Below are 22,355 nucleotides of genomic sequence, written 5' to 3' on the forward strand. Positions count from 1 at the left end.
GACATATACTGACACTCACATTCACTCCTACGTGCAAGAAGTCACCAGTTGACCTAGAGAGCATCTGCAGGAGGAAGCCACGCATGAGAACATGTAAACAGAGGCGACAGTGCTCATCAATGTACCACTGTGCAGCCATTTAACTATTTAATGCAGATAAAAAAAATGTGTCATATTTAACAGAATGTTCAGAGGATTGGATTGTGTAAGAGATGAGTTAATCTTAACCCTCCTGTAGTCCTAGTGCATTTTTTGACGTTTAAAGACAGTTTTTTGTGGATAATTTTGGCTGTAATACACTATGTTAAAAAAAAAATAATCACACCTTTAGTCCTTCGTCATTTTTTGTGCCATTGACTCCCATTGAAACGACATTTTTTTAATAGACTGCCATTGTGGTATGAAATTATTTTTTTATTCATTTTTTCATGGATTCATGATAGTGAGGGACTGGAATTGTAGTTTTTACTGTTTTACCAACATAGTTTCCAAAACAAAAGCCTGCTAGTATGTATTTGTTTACACAGGTGATATTGCAGGGCCAAAGGTGTTTATTATAAACATTACACAAAATGTAAGGAAATTTGTGTTTGGTGGATTATTTCTTTGTTGTAACAATGTTTCTTGGCAATCAATCTAATGCCGTTGGAAAGCCTGTTTATTTCCCTTTTAAATGGTGCCACAATTGTAAGGAACATGCATTTGTGGGATGAGCAGCAGAGCTGAGTATGTGGGTTGCACCCATGAAAAACGTGCCAAATCTTCTCTGCCAATGCCAAACAGCTTATTCAGCTGTTGACTCGTGTTTGGTGTCTTTTAGTGGATTGGATGATTGAAACACTGATGTTAATAATAGTTACCATTTAAAAAGAAAATGGAATTATACATTAATAGATAATTTTTCTATGGCAGTCTTTATTGGAGCATTTTTTTGCGTCGTAGGGCGAAAGGTGTAACACAAATCCTAGGGGTTGTAGGAGGGTTAGAAAATCCTTTTTCCTGTCAAGCTCCATACTGTCCCTTCTGGTGTTTCCCCACATACACAAAAACAAAGAGCTGCATGTGAGAAATCAAACGGAGGCTTTACCTGGAATTGTAATTCTGCCAGTCACTTTGTCCGTTTGGTGTGAAGTCGGGGTAAACCGATTTTTGAGCATAGCAAGAAATAATCAGGAAAAATGGGAAAATCTCTACTTTCCTTCTGTCATTTACCGCTAATTTTTCCAAACTATAAATATGTACAATTACACGTAGCATTTAAAAAAAGATTTAAGAGCAGCCTTCCTTAAAAATGTATAGATATTTTCCAGTGTTGTGTGAAAGCAGCTCGTTTTGTCTTTGTGAAACATTCACAGTTGGTTGAATGAAAACACCCAAACTACTTTGTTAGGTTTAGTAAAAGGCCGGGATGTGGTGGTCTAAGCTTTTTCCGTTTCCCCGGGACCACAGCGGTCTCCTGAACAGTCTTTTGGTCTTCACTGTCACAGAGCATGTTACCAAACCACTCCCATCAGGCTGAAGTGTTTTCAAGGAGTCTCTAAGTCAGACGAGGAAATTATGGAAAGCCACTCTCTAATTGAGCGGATCATTACTCTGTGATTTGAGGCTCTGTCTCCACCTTATCTTTGCCCACACACACACACACACACACACACACACACACACACAGTCTGCTCGGGGATCCACATATAGAAACACACGCGTGCTCTCTCCTCCTTGTTAGTCATTAATTAAAGCCACCCTCACAGGCAGAGACTCCCTTTGGCTTCATGGAGGTGTTTCCCCCCTCTGTGCAGTTGAGTCCCACACGCCTGCTGTTTGATCTGCTCGCAGACCTAACGACATCTGAGGGTCTTTATGTCACGCCACCGTGCAGCCCACATGATCATCAGCTAACACAACCAGCCGGCAGACATGAAAGCACTCAGGAGACACTGTTTCACATAACCCCTCTGTTCTCCACAGACACACACTCCCTGTGGTCTGTTTGACCCTTCAGTGTGTGATTAATCACATCCAGAGCTCGCACTGTCGCTACTGTTTTATATTTTCTCTTGTCTTCACTCTCTGATGAAACACACATTTGGCCCCACAGTATATTACTTGACTATACTTGACTTTTAATATGTTTGTATGATGTTTTTGTGTGTATTGGCCAAGCATCTACTTTGCGTTTTGATGTCTGTTACTTTGATGTTTTTATTATTTTATTTGCCACTGATGTACCCAGGTCTCTCTTGAAAAAGAGATTCCAAAATCTCAATGAGACTACCTGGTAAAATAAAGGTAAAATAAACTTAAAAAAATTGTTAAAAAAATGCACCCATGAAAAACGTGCCACTCAGCTTTTTCTCTATTTCAGATGATAAATGATTATTAATTAAATGATCTGTGTTGCTGCCTTTTGTTTCCTCTGACTTTAGACTGACAGTGGATTGTTTGAGATCAGATGCTACAGAATCACTGCAGACAAGTCATGTGCTATTCATGTCAAAGTCGGTTAAACGTGACTTAAATAAAAGCTAGTCATTTTAATTTTTTTATTTTGTTCCGTACATGTCAAAACACACAACAGAAAAAAAAAAGAAAAAACGTACACACTTTATCCCATGTACGGAAAGGAGCAGGGAGAAGAATACATCTTGTTTTGCCTGCCCCTTTCTCAAAAAGCAAACAATAAATGTCTGGATGGTCTGTCCAATTACAATCAATGAATGAATACCATGACAACATGAAACAAATCAGACAATTCAGTCTTCACCTCCTCAGAAATAAGAAGGAAAACACACACAAAACCCACTAACTGCCAGTGTCATACAGTCTGATAACTTTGTTCTTGTACATTTTCTTAAACTGAAATATCTGAACACAGCCCTTCAAATCACTATTTAAAGAATTCCACAGTTTAATTCCAATTACAGAAATACACTTCTGTTTTAAAGTTGTCCTTGCAAACTGATGCTTAAAATAAAATGTTCTTCTATGCTCTTCATCTTCTTGTAAACTCTCTGGTAATACTTTACTCTTTGCTCTCAATGACAAGGCTAAACACTGGATCACAGAAGTCATTAAATGGAGCTACAGACGACCAGTGGGTGGGACCCTAAAGTGGGTGGCAGAGCTGTTTTCAAAGGTGTCGTTTGTTTTGTTTCATTTCTTTAATCCATCAAATATGTTGTGCCCTCGAAAGTCCCAACGGCACAATATTTTATTAAATACATTTGATTGGTTGAAAATATCAGACATTTGGGTCGAGATTTATGGAGTAGGTGGGTGGGTCCTGAGGCTAGACCTTTTCAGAACCACTGTTTTAGACCTAGGATTTGACCAGCATAGCGGCCCTGAATTAATAAAAATCTGATTCTGACTTTAATCGGTAAGTCGGCTAAACACACACACATCCCTCTTCTAGACGACTGAGGAGCCTGTCAAGGAACATAATATTCATGTTTTTTAGTGCTACAGTAGCACATGCCGCTGTGTTGTATTTTACATATTCTTCATGAAAGTCTTGTTTTACTTTGAACAATCGAAGCTGGAGAAATGATGGCAAATCAGTAGTTAATGTAAAGCAGAAATGAAAAGTCTTCCCAAACCATAAATTCATAAAAGTGTTGAATCACCAGTAAATCAGGTCTGTTTGAAGGATACTAGAGTTTAGGGTTAAAGAAGGCCTGAGGTGTGTGTGTGTGTGTGTTTGTTTGTATGTGTGTGTGTGTGTGTGTGTGTGTGTGTGTTTGTTTCTATGTGTGTGTGTGTGTGTGTGTGTTTGTGTGTGTGTGTGTGTGTGTGTGTGTGTGTGTGTGTGTGTGTGTGTGTGTGTGTGTGTGTGTGTGTGTGTGTGTGTGTGTGTGTGTGTGTGTGTGTGTGTGTGTGTGTGTTTGTATATATGTGTGTGTGTGTGCGTGTGTGTGTGTTTGTATATGTGTGTGTGTGTGTGTGTGTGTGTGTGTTTGTATATATGTGTGTGTGTGTGTGTGTGTGTGTGTGTGTGTGTGTGTTTGTATATGTGTGTGTGTGTGTGTATGTGTGTGTGTGTGTGTGTGTGTGTGTGTGTGTGTGTGTGTGTGTGTTTGTATGTGTGTGTGTGTGTGTGTGTTTGTATATATGTGTGTGTGTTTGTATATGTGTGTGTGTGCGTGTGTGTGTGTTTGTATATGTGTGTGTGTGTGTGTGTGTGTGTGTGTGTGTGTGTGTGTGTGTGTGTTTGTATATGTGTGTGTGTGTGTGTGTGTGTGTGTTTGTATATGTGTGTGTGTGTGTGTGTGTGTGTGTGTGTGTGTGTGTGTACATGAGTATAGTGAGCACTGTTCTGCACTTCCTAAAGCATCTTTTGAAGCAGATTATCAGGTCTTGTGTTTTCTCTCAATCCGGTCCCTCCAGAGAGGATTAAAGGTTTTACAGCAACAACTCAGACGACTCAATTTTTCCTGTTCAGCGTTCTCACAGTGCAACCTGCCATTTGTCTTGAGTGAGGTCACAGTTGTTTCCGGTACCTTTGGCACCAGTTTACCTCTTGTTAGTCCAAAAGTCACATGATGAAAGAGTTTCATAAGAAGAATTAAAGAGGCTCTCGTTCAGACTAGAGAGCCAGTGATTCCTCTCATTTAGTGCCAGCCCTCTTATTTCTTGTCATAAGAAAAAGATCAAAAGCAAAATGTTGTACTAGTTGGTTAAAAGGTTTGCCGCCCCATTCGTCATTGCACTCCTTTAAACTGTTAAATTCACTGTGAACGGATTAGAGACTTTACTACTCTCATACATGTTCATCTGTGAACAGATTCTGATGTTGAAAACCAGTCCAGTTGGAGATTTTTGTTTCAGGACTGTGGTTGGCCCAAGGGGTCGACCTATGAGTGTGATAACGCTTCACTTTCTGCTGAGTAAATGAGTAAATAATACATCATTAGTCTATTAGCATGTGCAAAGGGCATTGTCAAAGCACTAAAATATGCATGCAGGATTTCCTCTGAATCATTTCCTCCTCATACCTCCAGGACACAAACTGAGAGCATGCTGTGAGTAATATGAATGAGGCATGTGCATATTGGAGCCATGTTAGTCAGGATACAACATTTAAAAATGTGATATGCTATTAATGATATCGATCCCTGTTCTGATACCATGGCAACAATAAAAAAAAAGTCCCAGGTAACAAATGTTTGGTCATTTCTTGTTTTCAATTGTCAGAAATTGCAAGCAAACTCCTGCACGCTGTCTAAACTGCATACAGAAATTGGCAACATTTTGTTACTGAAACATTGCCAAAATAAGAGCAGCTTGTGGAATTATAAAAAAATTATCCAACTGACGACGTCGATCATCCTCCATATTTGTTTTTCTTCTGAAGTCACGCTTAATCACGCGAGTTGTTTTGAGATCTCGTGTCTGTTGAATCGTTACTACAAGCAACAGGTGTGTGATCTTGCGTTGTGGGCAAATTGTCTGCTGTGTGTGTTCGGAGATTATAATGTTAAAATCGGTCGAAACTGTCTTATGTCTGTGGTCATGATTTGAAAATCATCTCGTGTGTGGCCAGCCTGAGATGGCGCTCCGCTGTAGTCCTTGTATTGTTTTTAAAGTCTGCTTTTTTCATACAGATGAGGGAATATAAAGTGGTCACATTTTATCACCGTCAGTTGTTGGAGGTTGTCATCGTCCTGAAGCTGAACTGTTGATTTGAGGCTCGTTTCTGAAAACACAAGCAGTTCCACAGCAGTAGTCTCAGACGGAAGTCGAGGTACACATGCACAGTATATAGTCCTTCTTGTTTGCACTTCATGCCATTTCCTCATCAAAATGATCAAAAATAAGAGTCTGGATACCTGCTGTTTTGGATTTATTGGTGAATTAAGGCCTGATTATTTTGTATTAAGTAAAACAAAACATAGGGTTGTATGTCCCTGTATGTGCATATTTCATTAGCCCAGGTGTGCTTCTCTTACGTCAGCCTCATCGTAGATCCATGAGGAAATTACTTCCCCCTGACCTACAAATGACATGGTTGCCATGGAGACAGCTAGCATCATGTAAGGAGAAAGCATGACAGGCATGAAGCTCTGGCTCTCATCTTTCATCCTGAGATAGAGGAGCATTCCTAACAGGATATCCACGTCGGACATGAACTCTGTTTGTCTCAGGTTCTGCTGTTCCTCTCTCAGACCAGAATAGAAGTTTTTATCAGGCTTTTAAATAAGCGTGGATATTTATAAGCAGTCTCCTTGTCTACATTCCTCTGATAAGTACACAGCGATTATTTGTGATTGTGGTTTTTTGAGGACAGATGTTGAGGGGTTTGTTGCAGTGTTTGGAGGGTTGTTGAGGAAACAGACTCAGTTTTTTTTTTTTTTTTACTGAATGTTCCCTGAGTTCATTTGAGCTTTATTTCCTGTCAACACAACAGTGTGGCTTTGTTAATGGATACAAATGTTGTCTTACTTATGACTATTTCTTTGGTTTTTCACCTCATTTTCTGCACTCGCTGTATGCAGTATCTGGTCTCTGTTTGCTCAATGGTTGTGTAATGCCTAAGATCGGTTCAAATCATTTTTTTAAATTAACTAAAATAAATAATCAACATTCATTAAAATAAATCATTCTAATGAATTAAAATATCAAAAATGAGTATTATGAAGGAATCGTTTAAATTTAGTTTTTTGCAGAACATCAGAGCGCAGAGTTGTGAAAAACATTTTTTTTAACTTGGACTTAAATGCTGGAAGACATCTTGGGGGGATATTAGATAACTTTTTTTTGTGGAGATGATTCGTAAAAAAACAGAATTGATCTCCCACACTTGCATCAGTGGTGTGGTGCTGTTATGGTGGGTGGGTGGGATGGTGGCGGCGTTAAATGATTTGAATTCAGACGCAGGTGTTCAGGGTCGGTGCTGGTCTCACATCATTACAGAGTTTATTCCAGGTCTGTGCAGCATGATGATATCATCAATCTTACAAGAACACCAAAGTTACTAACACATTGATCCCACATCTGAGTATCCTCTATGTGTCACCAGCTTTACATCTCATATAGAGCTCTATAAAAGTATCAGAAACACTTTATGGAGACACATCATTGCCCTGCATTAACACCAGAGTGATGGTCCTCAGTCTCTATATCACACCCTCCTGCTGCTGGTGATACTTAAGCCTGGTACACACTACACGATTTTTAAAATCTTAAACGATTTTGATAGCGTGAGAGAACCCACACATGACAACAATCCTGACTGATTAACAGTTCAGATCTCATAGTGTGTGGTGTGCAAAGAGACGATCAACTCAGCACACCACACACTAACCAATTCATTCACCAACAACCAGAGTCTGGACTATCACAAAGTGTAATCTCACGCGGTCAGACACGATTTTAGCTTAATTTAAAGCCTTGCTCACACTGTGCAATTTTCCCCCGATTCGTATAAAAGTCGGGGTGGCATGTCAGCTCACACTGTACGACTGAATCGTTTACGACACCCGGCCAGACCTTGCGATTGACGTGCTCACACTGTACGACTTGATTGTTGGGCACGGCCGGAGAGCTCACACTGTACAATCGGTACAGAGCGTTGACAATTGTTAATAAATATTCATTTGAATCCTCCAAAGGACAGCGTTCATTGAAAGAGAAGGAAGTGGAAGTTGTTGTAGGATAGAGGAAAGTTGATACAATCGTAGATATATGGATACAAGTTTCAGAAAAGTGCTGCACTGATGATCTGTACAGAAATCTAAAAAAAAAAAAAAACATCGTCCTTCCGCTGGTCGCCATGACTACAGTCCTCCCTTGTCTCTTGTGATTATATTGTAGTCACACACAACTTCTCTCGGACCCTTTTCATGACATAATCGTCAAAATTAAACATGTTTGAAATAAATCGGGGCGTCCCCGACGATCGCCATGCAGATCGAGGACGTTAAGATTGGATCTTTGTACCGCTCACACTACAAGATAATCTGAGCAGATAATCAGGTCCGAGCAGCCTTGAGTCGGGAGCGACCCTGAGATAGTCGGGAAGGAAGAATCGGAGCTCAAATCGACCCGATTATGTGTGAGCCAGGCTTAAGCATGCAGCTGTTTCAGGAAGTGATGGAGACTTCTTCTGAAGGGAAAGTTAGTTTGATTCATCTTTGATAACTTCTATCTTCAGCAGCGACTTGAAGCCTCAGGGCTGCACGGACAGAGTGTGTAGAGAATTTAGCCTAAAACACTGAGAACAGGTCATACTTCATGTTCAGACACAAAATACTTCTCAAATAAAGGGAATGTTGCATTGTGCTTGAGTAAAACAAAGTCTTTTATATTTCTTGATCGGTGCATCATTTGTGCAGGATAGTGATGAGTAATGATTGCACTTTGTAAAAAGACTTGTTTCATGGTTGATTCTCTACACATTATAGACTCAGAGAGATTTGAGTGGAAGAAACCTTAAACCAGAGATTTCAAAATACATCAACAAAATGTACCAGTGGGCTGTTACCATCACATGTTTAATGACAACAAGTCTCCATCTTATTCTATTCTTGGTGCTACATTCCTCCGAGCCCTCTCCTGTTGGTGTTTTCCACCTTCTGAGCGTCACAGGTTACACTCACACCCTCTCAGAATCTATTGCTCACCTCCGGCTCTGTGAGATTTAATTAAGAAAACACTCAATCAGGTCTTTCCTTCCTGTACTCGCTGGTCTCCTAAACTAAACTCCACTTTGTCTCCCTTTATGTCTCCCTTTGTGTCTCTCTGATGAGTCAGTCTCAAACATTACTTTTGTCATTTGTGAACCAGTAAGTGCAGGAGATAATTGAGAATAGCTGAAGATGGCATTTAGGCTGCGGTTACTCATCGTTTCCGATCAGTTTGACAAAAAAGCTGTAATTATATAAAGTGTAGAATTCATGCTGGAAGACATCTGGGGGGGATATTAGATAACTTTTTTTTTGTGGAGATGACTCGTAAAAAAACGGAATTCATCTCCCACACATCGGTGGTGTAGTGCTGTTATGGTGGGTGGGTAGGATGGTGGCGGCGTTAAATGATTTGAATTCAGACGCAGGTGTTCAGCCTCACAGCCATGGCTCTGGATGCTCCCGGATCAGCACCTGGTCCCTCTCCTCCTCCAGGATCTGCAGCCGAGCCTAGATCAACATCTAAAACCACGTGCTCTGCATGCTTTGGCAACAAGTCAATCTGCTCTCACGACACACGTGCAAGCACTCCTAACAGATTTACACTTCTACCTGCAGTCCTGCAAAAAAAAGAAAATGAACGAAATTGCATATGAAAACACCAAAAAAAACATCCAAATAGTTTAACAGCATATTATCTTAATATTTATTTTTTTACCATTTCTTGTTTTGTTGAGCAACAAATGCTTCAACAAACATCAGTTATTTGTTTTGCAGGATTTCGCTTTTCTCCTGTGCGGGCGTCTGCAGAGATAAGACCCACATCTCTCCCAAGTCTTCACGCTCAAATCCCTCAAAAATGCCCTCCTCTTTTTCCCCAGAATTTACCCCTCAAACCAGCGCAGCTCTGGGGGGGGACCAGACTCTTTACATTCCTCCAGACAGAAACTCAAAACAAAGACTCACCGCAGATAAATTTGATATCGTCTATACGAGGAGAGAAAGGGGGCCAACCAGAGAACAAATAACAGAGATTAAAGGCTGACAAAGTCAAGCTGCTCGCTGTTCGGTTATCTAACTTATCTGACACTGATTTATTCCTTTACATTTAAATGTGCCAAATAAAACCAACTCAGACTGTTTATGCAGGTCCCATTGCAGCCCGGGTGAATGTGTATCTTTCTGTCATAAGCGGAGGGTTAAGAATGACATATTTTCTGTTATATCCAATCAGTTCTCAGTATTTTACAGTCTGTGTATCCGTGTGTATGGAGGCAGATTTGTAGCACATGTTGTGCGAGTGTGAGATCTTATCTCCAGCACTTTTACATATAGAACTCATAATACACGTGGTCAGTCTTTGCTTTCGTTTCCACAGCTCCCCTGGATAATAAGTGAGCTCACTCGCTGTTATATAATCCTGAAGTAAGAGCATTAATTGAGTTTCCGGGGCCTTGGCGGTAACCTCAGGGTGGCAGAAGTCATGCAGAACCCTTTGAGTTGAGCCTAATGACTCAAATCAGAGCTGGAGTGCCAGAAAATGGAGCCAGCTGTTACTGAGAGGGATTAGAACTGTCGTAGGTATGGAGGAAGAGAGGAAATGTGCTGAAATACACATACTGTATATTTAACAGTTTTCAAAGTCTGATGAAGACTGTGAAAAGAATATCTTAAAGGGTACATACGTGTGTACAAAACATTTTGCTTCTTGGATGCTGCTGTAGCTCAGTTGGTAGAGCAGGGCTCCCCAGGCTAGAGTCCTTGATGCCCTGGTGGCAGGTTTGACTCCCGCTCCCACACTATCTGTCCCCACATTTCCTATCTCGTCTCAGCTATCCTATCTTAGAAAAAATCATGGGTGGTTCTAGGCAGGGGCCAACAGGGCCAGTGCCCCTGTAACACTGATCTTGGTCCCCCCTGTCGCCACCCCTCCAAAAGGAAGAGCCCCCCTCAAAACACATACACAGTGTTTGACTCAACAACTGGACTCACAATCTAGTATTAAATTCTGTTACTGAAACAAATATAAATCATGGTATTTAATGATGAGTGCTATTATTTGGAATAATATATTTATATATTTTTAAAAGCATTCATCTTTGTCTATTTTTGACCTGGGTTTAATGTTCCCCTTTGACAAAACAACTAGCCCCCGTATGGCCCCTTCAGTAAAAGTGGTCTAGAACCACCACTGGAAAAAATGCACACAAAAAAAAACCTAAAATTAACCTTTAATTATTTTAGTATTTGAATTGAATTAAATTCATTTATTTAACAGGGACAATGCTATTTAACATAGTTTCAATACAAAGCATTTAACTGATGTGCTGCATGAAGAGAATATAACTATTGCTCATTTCCAACCCTTCTCCTTAGTTTTGGTATGATTGGTTTGTGCCTGGGTATTTATAATGTATTCATAATCTTACTGATTCCATAATCCAGTCATAGTTAAAATCACACCTGCAGTTATTGTGCAGTTTAAACACAGATTTAACATGACGCATGAGAAAATGTTGACAGCTGCAGGTGAGGAGTCCTGATCTATATGTACTGATTCTACATAGAAATGTAGAATCTTTACATGGGGTCTGGATTTCTCTGTAGAATCAAATTAGGTATGAACAGGCTTAGCAGAAAAAGCAGTCCATGTGGACAACAGGCAGGTGGAATGGTATAAGTCCTGATGATATACCAGCTCCCCTTGCAGGTCTTCTAATGATGATTTATTTATCTATATGAACAGATATCTGCATAAAAGTCAGCAAACAGTAAATAATAGATCAAAAAATTCAACTTGAGCCACAGATCTGCTTGACACTGTCACAATAGCCATTCAGCAGAGTGATCGATCTGACCTCCACTCAACCAACAAACATTTTAGAGGTTGTTTTCTCCTCCTCTTGAGGACAGACCTGACAGAGCGTGACTTTTGACATATCTGCATCTCAATTATTATTATTTCTGCAAACTTTATTCCCATTAATTAAAAGTAAATGACAAAGAAAAAGTGATCCAGAGTGAAGGCGCTGATCTACTGTTCAACATAGAGTCAACTGGATGTTACTCCGGGATGTTGATGACCAAGAAATGACTCATTAAATAACTGCTGACTTCACTGGAATCACTGAGAAATTAACATCAGGTCCCAGAGGTGTCTATGTCAGAAGGTGATAGACTATCAATGTTGATGGGTTCAGAGATTAGGGGAGTCTTAACTGGGTCATTTAAGTGGTTTTAATTTAACAGAAAGACCACAACACATTGAAATAATGACTACTCCTTTTGCATTTTAAATTCTCAACGTATTATAATTGTCAGTCAGGCAAACAACAAATAAATAAAATCCAACATGTAAACATTATGATTTGATTAAAAGATCATGAACTGGTGTTTTTTAAAGGACCTGACCTCCAGATCTAATTGACGTTATTAAAACACGGATCAGTACAGATCCAGGGTCAGATCTTGGGGTTCGAAGTTCCAGGGAGACTCATGAAGTGTTGAATATTGGACACACCTTTAGACTGTGTCATGGAAACTAATATAAGGTTATAAATTAAAGTAACAGTAACGTGATTTTTCCTTACAATGGCAGCTTTGTGTGGGATCAATCTATGGACACCAAGTGTTTCATTAGTTAAGATGAGCCTCAAATGTACATCTTCACTTTTTAAGTTTCCAAAACTCAGAATGTGAATGAACTTCTAAGGTTTATACCACACAATGAAAAGATTATATTCAAAGTTGAATCACATTTGATTTCCTGGAATCCATCCTGTGTCCATCCTTCATAGGGAATAAGGATAATCCAGATATTTTGGATCAAAGGTTTCCAAATCCTGCTCAAAGTTTGACCAAAAGTTTCTGAAGGTTTGATCCAGATCAAAGTAAAAAAAACAAAAAAAAACGGGGTTATGTGAACTAATCGGATATCGGAGTGCTTTTGATTCTTCAGAGCAACCCGTTTTTAAGATTTGATCAGATGTGATTGTAGAAATCAAACCAGTTACTTCTGAACGTCTGAGTCTGAGCCTTTCCTTCAGCCTGGACAAACGGCTCTAAAGTTTGTGTCGGACATGAATGCCCCTCTCCTGGGTAACATACTCTACTCTTACCTTACAGCACCTTCATTTACGAATTCTTATTGAATAAAGACGAATGATTCTGATTCTTCTAGTAGCTGCTTTAGTTGAGAGAAGGAACAATGTTAGTCATATAAAGCAATGAATCAGAGAAATGGATGAGTTACTGATTGTTTCACTGTTAAGTGTATGTTTTGTAATTTTTCCATCATGGCCTGATAAGAGATATCAAGTATTGTATTGGAATTTAAAACTCTGATATCATGACAATCCTTTTTAGCATCCTAACAAGCTTATCTGAGATGACATCATCATGTTGGCATTGTCATCGTGAGCTTGTTAGCATGCAGTAATTAGCATTTAGCCTCAAACAGTGCCGCTCCTGAGCAGAGCATCAAAAGGCATGCTGACATGTTTATAGATTCATAGTCTGTATTATCACAGCTGCCCTGTGTTCAGTTGATAGTGTGCTCTTAACAGTTTATACAGAGTGATGGATGTTTAGTTGATGTTTTTGTATGACTCATATGTGCTGTGCATGACCTGTGATGACCCATGATCATGTTTATATTGTTGCAGATATTTTTCCTAACTGTGAGATTATAGTGCCAAACATCACCCAGGACATGTTGAATAATGTGAGTTGTACAAAACATTAGGTCATTGTAAAAAAAAAAATGCTTTTAAAATGTGTTACATCACAGGGTTAGGTGACTGCTGTAGCTTCATCTTCTTATCTCAGCAGCACCCAATTCAAAACCTCTGAATGGGAGGACGTCGATGCTTATAATTTCAATCAAAAATAATCTTTCATCAGCTGAGAGTATATAGCTTGGATTTGTTGATGGGCTGATTTGCAGTTCTGATGGTTGAGTTCTTCTGCCAGAGGTGGCTCAAGTACACACATTCTTTATTCAAGGTGCAGTACAGATACTTGCAGCAACAACGATCAAACATACATAAACAGATATACACACACACACACACACACACACACACACACACACACACACACACACACACACACACACACACACACACACACACAAAGGCTTTCATGAAACTAGGTTAGATGCTTATCAGATAAGTAATCAACTGCAAGAGAAGGAAGGGAATAAAAGTCTTAAGGTATTTTCAGGTCAGGTATTCAAGCAGTCCAGAGAATCTGTTGAAGTAGTCGTTTTATTCCTGACAAAACTGCAGTGAGACAGTTTGTTGGCTGATGGGTTTCAGCGCTGGGCTTGAATACATGACATTCTTGGATTGAGAACATCTCAGCACACAAAACGTTTCATTGGTTGCACTGCTCAGTGATGCTAAAATGACCGTAAATCTGTGACAAATCTTTTAAGTTCCCAGAGAAATCTGATCTAAATATGAATGTTGAAACCATGTCTTCCACTCTTGGACCAGGTTTAAACGTCTTTTTAACGATGGCCATAGACGGCTGAAACGGGCTCACTGTCAGTTGGATGGGGAAAGTCTCTCTGCTCTCAATCTGCTGCTTGTCGCACGGCCGAGTATGGAGTTTGACTGTGCTCCTTTTTAGGGAGTAATTCTCCACACTATATTTACAATGGGTATATATGACTTTTTCTATAATAATATCCAGAACTTTGAACAGTGAAGTATTTTAACTCCATCACTTTACAGCTCTGCCTCTCAGAATAAGCTTTGTTAAAACGTTTTCAGTCTTTCATCCTCTGTAAGCGCTCTGAGCGTCTTGTTAACAGAAGGCAGCTACATTCCTGAGCAGCCCGAGGGGGAAGTTCAGGTGACAGTCGACCTACTTTGCCTGCAGCTCTGTAAACTGTTGGCTTGTCTTTATCCACTTTCTCTTGACTCCACTTTCAGATTCTTATGCAACCTCCCACTCTGCCTCCCTGTTTCTCTCTTTTATCTTCTTCTCTTGTCATTTTGGGTTTACTTCACAGAGAGTCTCTGCTGCCCAGTGCACTTCTTTTTAAATGGAGGGAACATTTAGCTTTTCATTAGACAGCAGGTTTTCTGCTGAAATAAAGGCGCTCTTGTCCTCTTGCTGCCAAGCGTTCACCTTCATAATCGCTTTTAGTGCACACCCAGCTGAGAACATTACCTACACATCTTAACAAGCTGTTTTTTCTGCAGGTGCAAATGTTTTTGTGCCTGTTAAGCTGTCTTTACAGTCTTAAAGAAATGTGGTGCTTTCTCATTTTAATGTGATTCCAGTGTACAAACAGTCAAATTTTCACGTGTGTGCACAAGTGTTTATAGATTGTCTTTGATTATGTCACACCGTTGACGCTCGTATATTACATAACTGTCTTTTCATGTGTTAAGTGTATCTGTGTGTGTGTTTTCAGGATGTGCTAACCCTGAGGAGCTGACCACAGAGCGAGCCCACTCTGCTATGGAGAAGATGTTTGAGACCCTCAGAGGGCTGAGTCACACCAGAGACCACCTGAAGCAGCTCCGCTCCGTCTACACAGCCAGCGATGGAGTTCACCAGGTCTGAGACACACAAACACAGACTCTCAACACCAGTGCACCAAAACACATTTTATAAACTGTAAATTAGAAGTGAAAAGTCATGTTTGTTTCAAAAATAAGTTTGATAAACCATTTTATAATCTAATTAGCCAATTTTTCAAAGCTAAATTAATTTTAGAAAATAATCAGCTGCATTCACATCGCCATGGTGACGGCTGATATGAATCTTAAAGTGAAGTAAACCGGCCTACAGTGATTTGTTTTTGTTGTCTTGTTTCTGTTTATTTCCTCAGTCGCTTAAAGACTCAACAATGCCTGGACTGTCTAATGATTTAAAGAGCTTCTACTGACGAGTACTGTTACTTGCATATGCTAACAGTGGGATTTGAAAAATGGTGGTTGGTGGTACCGGATTGGCTCGTGTGTTCGACCAATCAACGTGCATTGACGTATGGACCAATCGCAGCAGTGCACTTATGTCACTCTAAGTCCCTCTGTGCTGGGAGGGTATAAATAGGAGATAAAAGGGTTCCTCTAAACGGGTTCATAGTCCCTGTGGTGCAGAATCAATAAAAAAGGTGGAATGTTCCAACAGTTCCCAGAACTATGAAAAGGTTCCTGCAGTCCGAAAACGCCTCATATGTATATTTGATTCTAAATAGATCCATAAGTTACTAAATACACATGATTTGTTGAAGAAGATTTGAAACTGGAGATTGAGACCATGAACAGGGAGCGTACCTATGTTCCCACATTTCTCTGTTATCTAGTTTTGTTTGTCTGACTTAAGGAAATGAAAACAAGGGTTCGGCATCTATAAGCTCTGCTTCAGCCAAAACCCTTTTCAATCAGCCTACTTTAGTTTTTTCTTGTAATGATTGTGATTGTGACGATTTCTGCTGCTGCTGATCGAAATAAAATTACTCATTCATTCATTCATTCATTCATTCATTCATTCATTTTGTGAATTGTGCTTATGGGAGGATAGGGCTTAAATTGAAGGGAAATGTAGGAACACAAGACCTAATTTTGAAAATGTCCTAGAACTGTGGGAACATATGGCTGTGGGAACATATGGCTGTGGGACCATTGGGCTGTGGGAACATAGGGCTGACCCCCATGAACACATGAGAAAAAACTTTTCCTGAGGAGTAAACTCCTCTTTACAATCAGACCTATTGTGTCATACACAAGAGGCAGAATGTTAAGTTAATATTTTTCATCACTCACAGCCGCTCTGCCTCATGTTTTAATCACTTATTTTTGCACTGTAGCCTTCATGGTAACACAGGCTCTGATTTAGCAGGAGACCTTTGGCCCCTTATTTCTTTTGTCCCTGGTCAGTTTTGCGTCACGGCGGCAGACGGAAGGTGTTCACTGTGAAAGCCGCTTCACAAACTGTCTGCTTCTTCTTGGAGCTTATGTAACTCAGGAGAGTGTCTGTGTGTATCTGAAAGCTTTGTCCCCATCAAAAGGCTCTTACCTTTTCTCAGAGACAGCCTCACCGCAGATGTCCTTCACTCTGATTGGGCGGCTTTTCTCAGAGAGTTATTGGTCGGGGAGCATAAAGGTTAGTCGATTAACTTCAAGGCGCTGTTTGCCCTTTCTTCACTTATTTTCTTCACCAAATACATGAAAGTTATGAAAGAAACTGGAAAAAAAGAGAGAGGAAGAAATATTCTTGTAATAAGTGCCGAGCTTCAACAAAAGATTCCTAGCCGCTGCCTCTGATGTCTCTCACTATCTCTTGTGTTGATGGATGCCTTTGTGTTTCTCAGCTTCACAGAAGTCTTTTGTCAAATCATAAAACTGTGACTCACAAAGTTAACATTCAGAGGATCCAAGCTCTGCTTATAAAACAGTAAAAACAAATAAATGTGTAGATTAAATTAAATTCATTTAGTTGCTGGTGATAATATATTTCTCCATTTTCATGACTTCAAACAGAAGCAGCATAAATCAGCGAAATACAGTAATTCTTCATGACAGTCAAACTGTTGCAGCAATGTGTTTATTTGCTCTTTTGCAGAGAGCTAGAAGATCAAATTGACACCAGTCTATCAGTATGCTTTAGTCTAGTTTGTTTTAAAAAATAAATATAATATTAATTGAAAATACAACTTTAAATTAGATAGATAGAGATTTCAAATTGTGCAGAAAATGACAATAAAATACAAATAGATCCAAATATTCCCTGTTATATTTTCTTTGTTAATTTAAAGCTTAATCACGGAGCTTGCTAACCTAAGGTTGACCTATTACACTGATCATGTACATGTTACTATGCTGGATGTCCATACTAAACATGGGCTAAGTTTCAGATCATGATGTAAAGATATGTCCTACCCTCAAATCCCACCATAGTTCCTCGATATGAATTTCACTTCAAGTCTCTATAAGCCGTTAAACTCACTGGAGACCAGCACTCGCCCTGGCAGCCCTGCAGCGTTCTGCCCGTCCGGATAGCTTCCAGAGAGCTGGCCAATCAGAAGAAAGTGGGTGTGTGGTGAGGGGGGCCTTAAAGAGACAGCAGCTAAAATGAACTGTTTCATTTAGAGGCTGAAATGAGCACTCTTACTGATGCCAGTACAAGATAAATAAGAAGTTTGTTTAGCTGCAAATCATACAAAGCTTCTCTGAAGGTTTCACAGACTGACATCATGAAAGGTGAACATGAGGAGAATATGGGTTCTTTTATTCAGGCCAAAGGTGCCCCTTCTCTGCAACACAGACTGAAATATAGTTTGGCACATTACTCTTGAAGAAATGTCAGTTTCCTTATTTCATCTGTAGTTTTGCATGTTTTTGTGTGCTAAGCTAGGCTAACCACCTGCGGTTATGTTTAGCATACAGGGCCTTCTGTCTTATGTCACACAGTTTAGTGTGGCTAAAGTGAGTTCTTGTTGGCTCAGATTGGTTTGTAAGGTCTTTTTTGAGAATGAACTATAAAAACTGACCTAAAATGTTGTTTATTAACCTCATATTTACAATAGCCATAAGATTAAACCTAGCGTGTTGTAGCTGTTTGTCAGGGGTCTGAAGGCCCGACTCACTTTCACTTCTTTGCCTGTTTCTAAAGAAACGGAAAGTTAATTGGAGTCAGAAATTCCAACAAAAAAAATGTTTTAAAACAGCTCTTCAGAAACTAATGGGTGACACCACAGAGACTACGTCCATTCTTTATAGAGTGGATGATTTAAACATCAGTGTTTTATTTTCTCAGACAATCATGGGCTCACTGAAAACCTGCACATCCTGCAAATACTCGTTTATCTGAACGTGTTTTTAGAAAGTCACTGTAGCATCCAGACATGAGAGCTGTTTCAAACTCCTCTTTCTCTTCATGGAAATGAGAATATAATTATTTTCACAAAATGTTAAACGGTTACTTTCTTTTTATGGTTTTCATAAATGCAATCTGAATACCTAAAAGTGACTTTTTGTTCCGTCATCGAAGAAAAAAAGCCAAATCTGAATGATGTGTCTCTGTGATGGAAAAAGTTTTCATGCTGAATGTGATTACTCATTGACTACGTTTACATGCACACCATATTCCTATTAAGGTCCATATTCTGGTTAAGGCAATATTCCGAAAAAGGTGTTTACATGCTCCGCGGAGTGCTGATCTACTGGAATATTCCCGTTTACATGTTAATCAGCATATTCTGAATAAACCGTAGTAGTAGTAGTAGTCGTAGTAGTAGCGTCATGATAAGACGTGATATAGGGCCGTTCTTTTCACACACACTGCATTGGCATTTCCACCAAATAGTCAAAGATGCTTGCTTTTGCGATATACTGTGTAATATTCTTATCACTTCTCCATCAAAGTGTGACTGGAACACTCGTTCTCATTCACCTCCTCAACCGTGGCCGACGAGAACGGGAGGAAATGGTAAACTGAGCTCTACACGTTACGCCATGGATACCAATCAGAGCCCCGCGGAGACTATCGATGAAAGTTCAGCCAGGACTGATGGGAGCGAGTAGTAGTAAATTTGTCTCCTCCTCGGCCCAAAAGTGTAACGTCTTTTGCGTGTTTCTCACCATGTTGAACATGCGCAGAAGTAAACAGATCCTTGAAGTAGCACATTCAGGAGCATATTCCGACTAACGCGTTTACATGACCCAATATTCGTGTTGATACAGGCATATGCCAGGGGTCTTATTCGGGTTTTTAATAATCGGAAAATGAGCTTAATCGGGTTATGACAATTGGAATAAGGTGTTTACATGACTCCTACGCAATCAGAATATTCTCATTATTTCGATTAATACAGGAATATGGTGTGCATGTAAACGTAGTCAATGTTACCCACATGCAGCTGAACGACAGCTTTATATAATGTAACCTTCATCATAATGTGCAGACATTGATCACCTGTACAGATGAGTGTGCATGCACGTGAGCAGTAATGTATTTTTAAAGAAAAAGAAACTGTCTGTTCCTGCTTGATGATAAAAAAATATTTCATATAGAGACGGAACAGTTTGAAACATCAGTAATGCATCAGACCCTCCCAGCACGAGGCCGCTTCACCCATCGAGTACATTCCTGCACATCATATATTATTTTCTTTTATTGAAGGCTTCCTGAAGTGCAGCTCTCCTCGAATGGGTTTAAACATTGTTGGGAGGGTTTAACACAAATCAGAACCTCTTAAAAAAGACTGATCTCCATGAAGATCTCAGCATTACTTTTAGCTTTAATATGTACACTTTTACTGTTTTAAAGGTCCCATATTATGCTTTTTCTGGTTTTATATTCTCTTTAGTGTGTTTTCCAAGAGTCCTGTGCATGTTTAGGCACATCTATGTGCAAAAATTCAAAGTCTGTGGAAACGCGGCTTCTCCTACATCCTCCTGTTAGCTGTAGCATTAGCTGCATGTAACGCTCGGTTCTAGCAACCCTCGATAAAAATGTGTCAGTCTGATGTCATTGTCAGTGTGAGATCACTGATCTAAGTCCACTGGCTCGTTGTGGCAAGCCCAGCAGCTCATGTTGAAATTTCCGAGAAGCGTGCTGAGCAACTGACCAATAACGACAGAGCGGATCGGCAGACCAATCAGAGCAGACTTGGCCCACGTGGGGTCTAACAGTGTGGGCTCAACAGAGTGCAGCTGACGGACTCAGAGCGGAGAGGGAGCAAGGAGGAGCAGTACATGAAAACAGACACTTTTTTCGGACTTTAGCTATTGTGAACGTACAAAAGTAGGTACATAGATTAAATATACCAACCCCAAAAAGGGCATAATATGGACTCTTTAAAGCAGAGGATAATATTAACAAATTGATAAATTATTAATGGCTTTCATAGCTTGTCTGATAGCTTCATTCAGATTCTGTTTATTCTGATGTGCTTTGTTGCAGAGCAGCATTGAAATTTCACATTTTCTCAGCACGTCATGCTGAGAGTCGCTGAACACTGAACATTTTCAAGGACAAATTTGATTAATAAGGTCTGAGAGAAGGAGCCTGAACCAGGTGGAGTCTAATAATATCTGTCAACCTTCAACTGAGAAGAGGAGCTGCAATTCTTGTTTATCTGAGAGACATTTAATAGTTGCAATTTTACTGAAGCCTTCTGGGTTGTGAAAAGAAGCAACCAGAGGGGAGGAGAGTTTCACAACCAAAGTAACAACAAAAGGATTTATCTGAGTCTGAAATTGCAGACAATCTATGTTGAAGCTTTGTAAGGCAGCTTTGGAAAAACCAGTAATAGTAAAAAAAAAACATATTGAAGTAAAGAAAATGGCATTGCCGTTTAGGTGTGACTTACTTGTTTGCTTTTGCTTGTTTTGGACTACACTCAAGTACAACGAGTGCATGCAGGTAGACAGGAAGGTAAGCGATCCAATCATTTCATTCAGGCTGAACGTGCATTACAAAGATGTCTTATATAAACGCAGCTCTGCTCTATGAAAAATTGGCACTTACTTCATTGGCTTCATTGGCTTCTCTTTTTCTGTCTGACACAGAAAAAGAGAAAGTGGGAGAGAAAAAAAACTGTACAGACTCCAATTGGTACATCGCAGCACTACAAAAATCATTATAGCCTCCCTGGCAGGCTCTGCCTCTTAAAGCATGATTTTATAAACACCACTTTTTTCTTTTTTTTTCCTCTTTTATTTTGTGTTCTCTAGATTCAGACATCAGCTCACTCCAACTTCACACGGCTTCTTTCTACTCTGGAAAGATAATGCTTGAAGTCCGTGTGAAAACATTTGAAAACATTCAAGTTCACACATGCAGTCCTCCTGGATAAGGTGGTCAAATTTCCAGGAGTGTATTTAATGTTGAAAGGGACTTATGAGGTGAAGCTGTGTGGAGGAAACACACCCATGTGTCTTTGCCCAAAGAGACACAACTAGTGGAGTCCAGGCATTACACTACAAACACTTTGCACTAAAGTGAAGGTTTATAGTCTGAACAAGAAGTAAGTGTAATGTGTTAACTAATATGTCTGGGTGCTGGGAAACTACTCAGGCAAGGGTGTGTCCAGAGGGGTGGCATGGGCCCCACTTAAAATCTTATTGGCCACCCCATGCGGCACCCCAAAATCCTTGACTATTATTGGCTATTTGCCCTGCGAGAGGCGTGACTTAGGAGGTACATATTTCTTGAGTCTTTGAAGAATTCAGTTAAGAAGATGTATATGTTTCCATTATCTGGTGTTTCTTAAAAGTTGATGTGATGAGTGCAAACAGAAGGGGTAAATAAATGCTCCTCATTAAGTCAGTGCCCCAGTTGGGCCACCCAGTCCAAAAAGTCTTGACACACCCCTTGTTGGAGCTATTTAATTGTTGTTAGAATTACTAATATTTGGGTGGTGTTGTTTATTTAATTATTCAACACATTTTCTTTATTTAGAATAGATTTTAAGTAATATTTTCTTTTTGCTAGTTATTTGTTTAGTAAATTTAGTTTTGCATTAGTATTTTTGTTAGATATTTGGGTAACACTGTGGGCACCAGAGGTTATTTAAGTAAGAGGCAGGTAGAGGACCAGCATGCACCTGGGTGGGCCTATGAGAGGCAGCAGGAGCCACAATGTTCTTTGTTCTTTTGTTTGCTTTCTTTTGAACCAAATAAACCACCAAAAAAACGCAGATCTCTTCCATGAACATTGGACTTATTTTGCCTGCGTACATCACATCCCCCATGGTGCATCAGTGGTCAT

The 22,355-nt window shown here is 39.8% G+C and overlaps 1 protein-coding gene across 1 annotated transcript in view; it reads left to right on the forward strand.

Moving 5' to 3' along the window:
* Window positions 1–22,355, forward strand: part of scfd2 (sec1 family domain containing 2) — a 140,049-nt gene that overhangs the window by 105,339 nt on the left and 12,355 nt on the right. Inside the window, exon 6 of the mRNA XM_061028996.1 lies at window positions 15,049–15,194. Coding sequence (XP_060884979.1) covers window positions 15,049–15,194 — 146 coding nt within the window. The remainder of the gene's footprint in view (window positions 1–15,048; window positions 15,195–22,355) is intronic.

This window comes from Labrus mixtus, chromosome 3, assembly GCF_963584025.1.
Source record: "Labrus mixtus chromosome 3, fLabMix1.1, whole genome shotgun sequence".
NCBI lineage: Eukaryota > Metazoa > Chordata > Actinopteri > Labriformes > Labridae > Labrus > Labrus mixtus.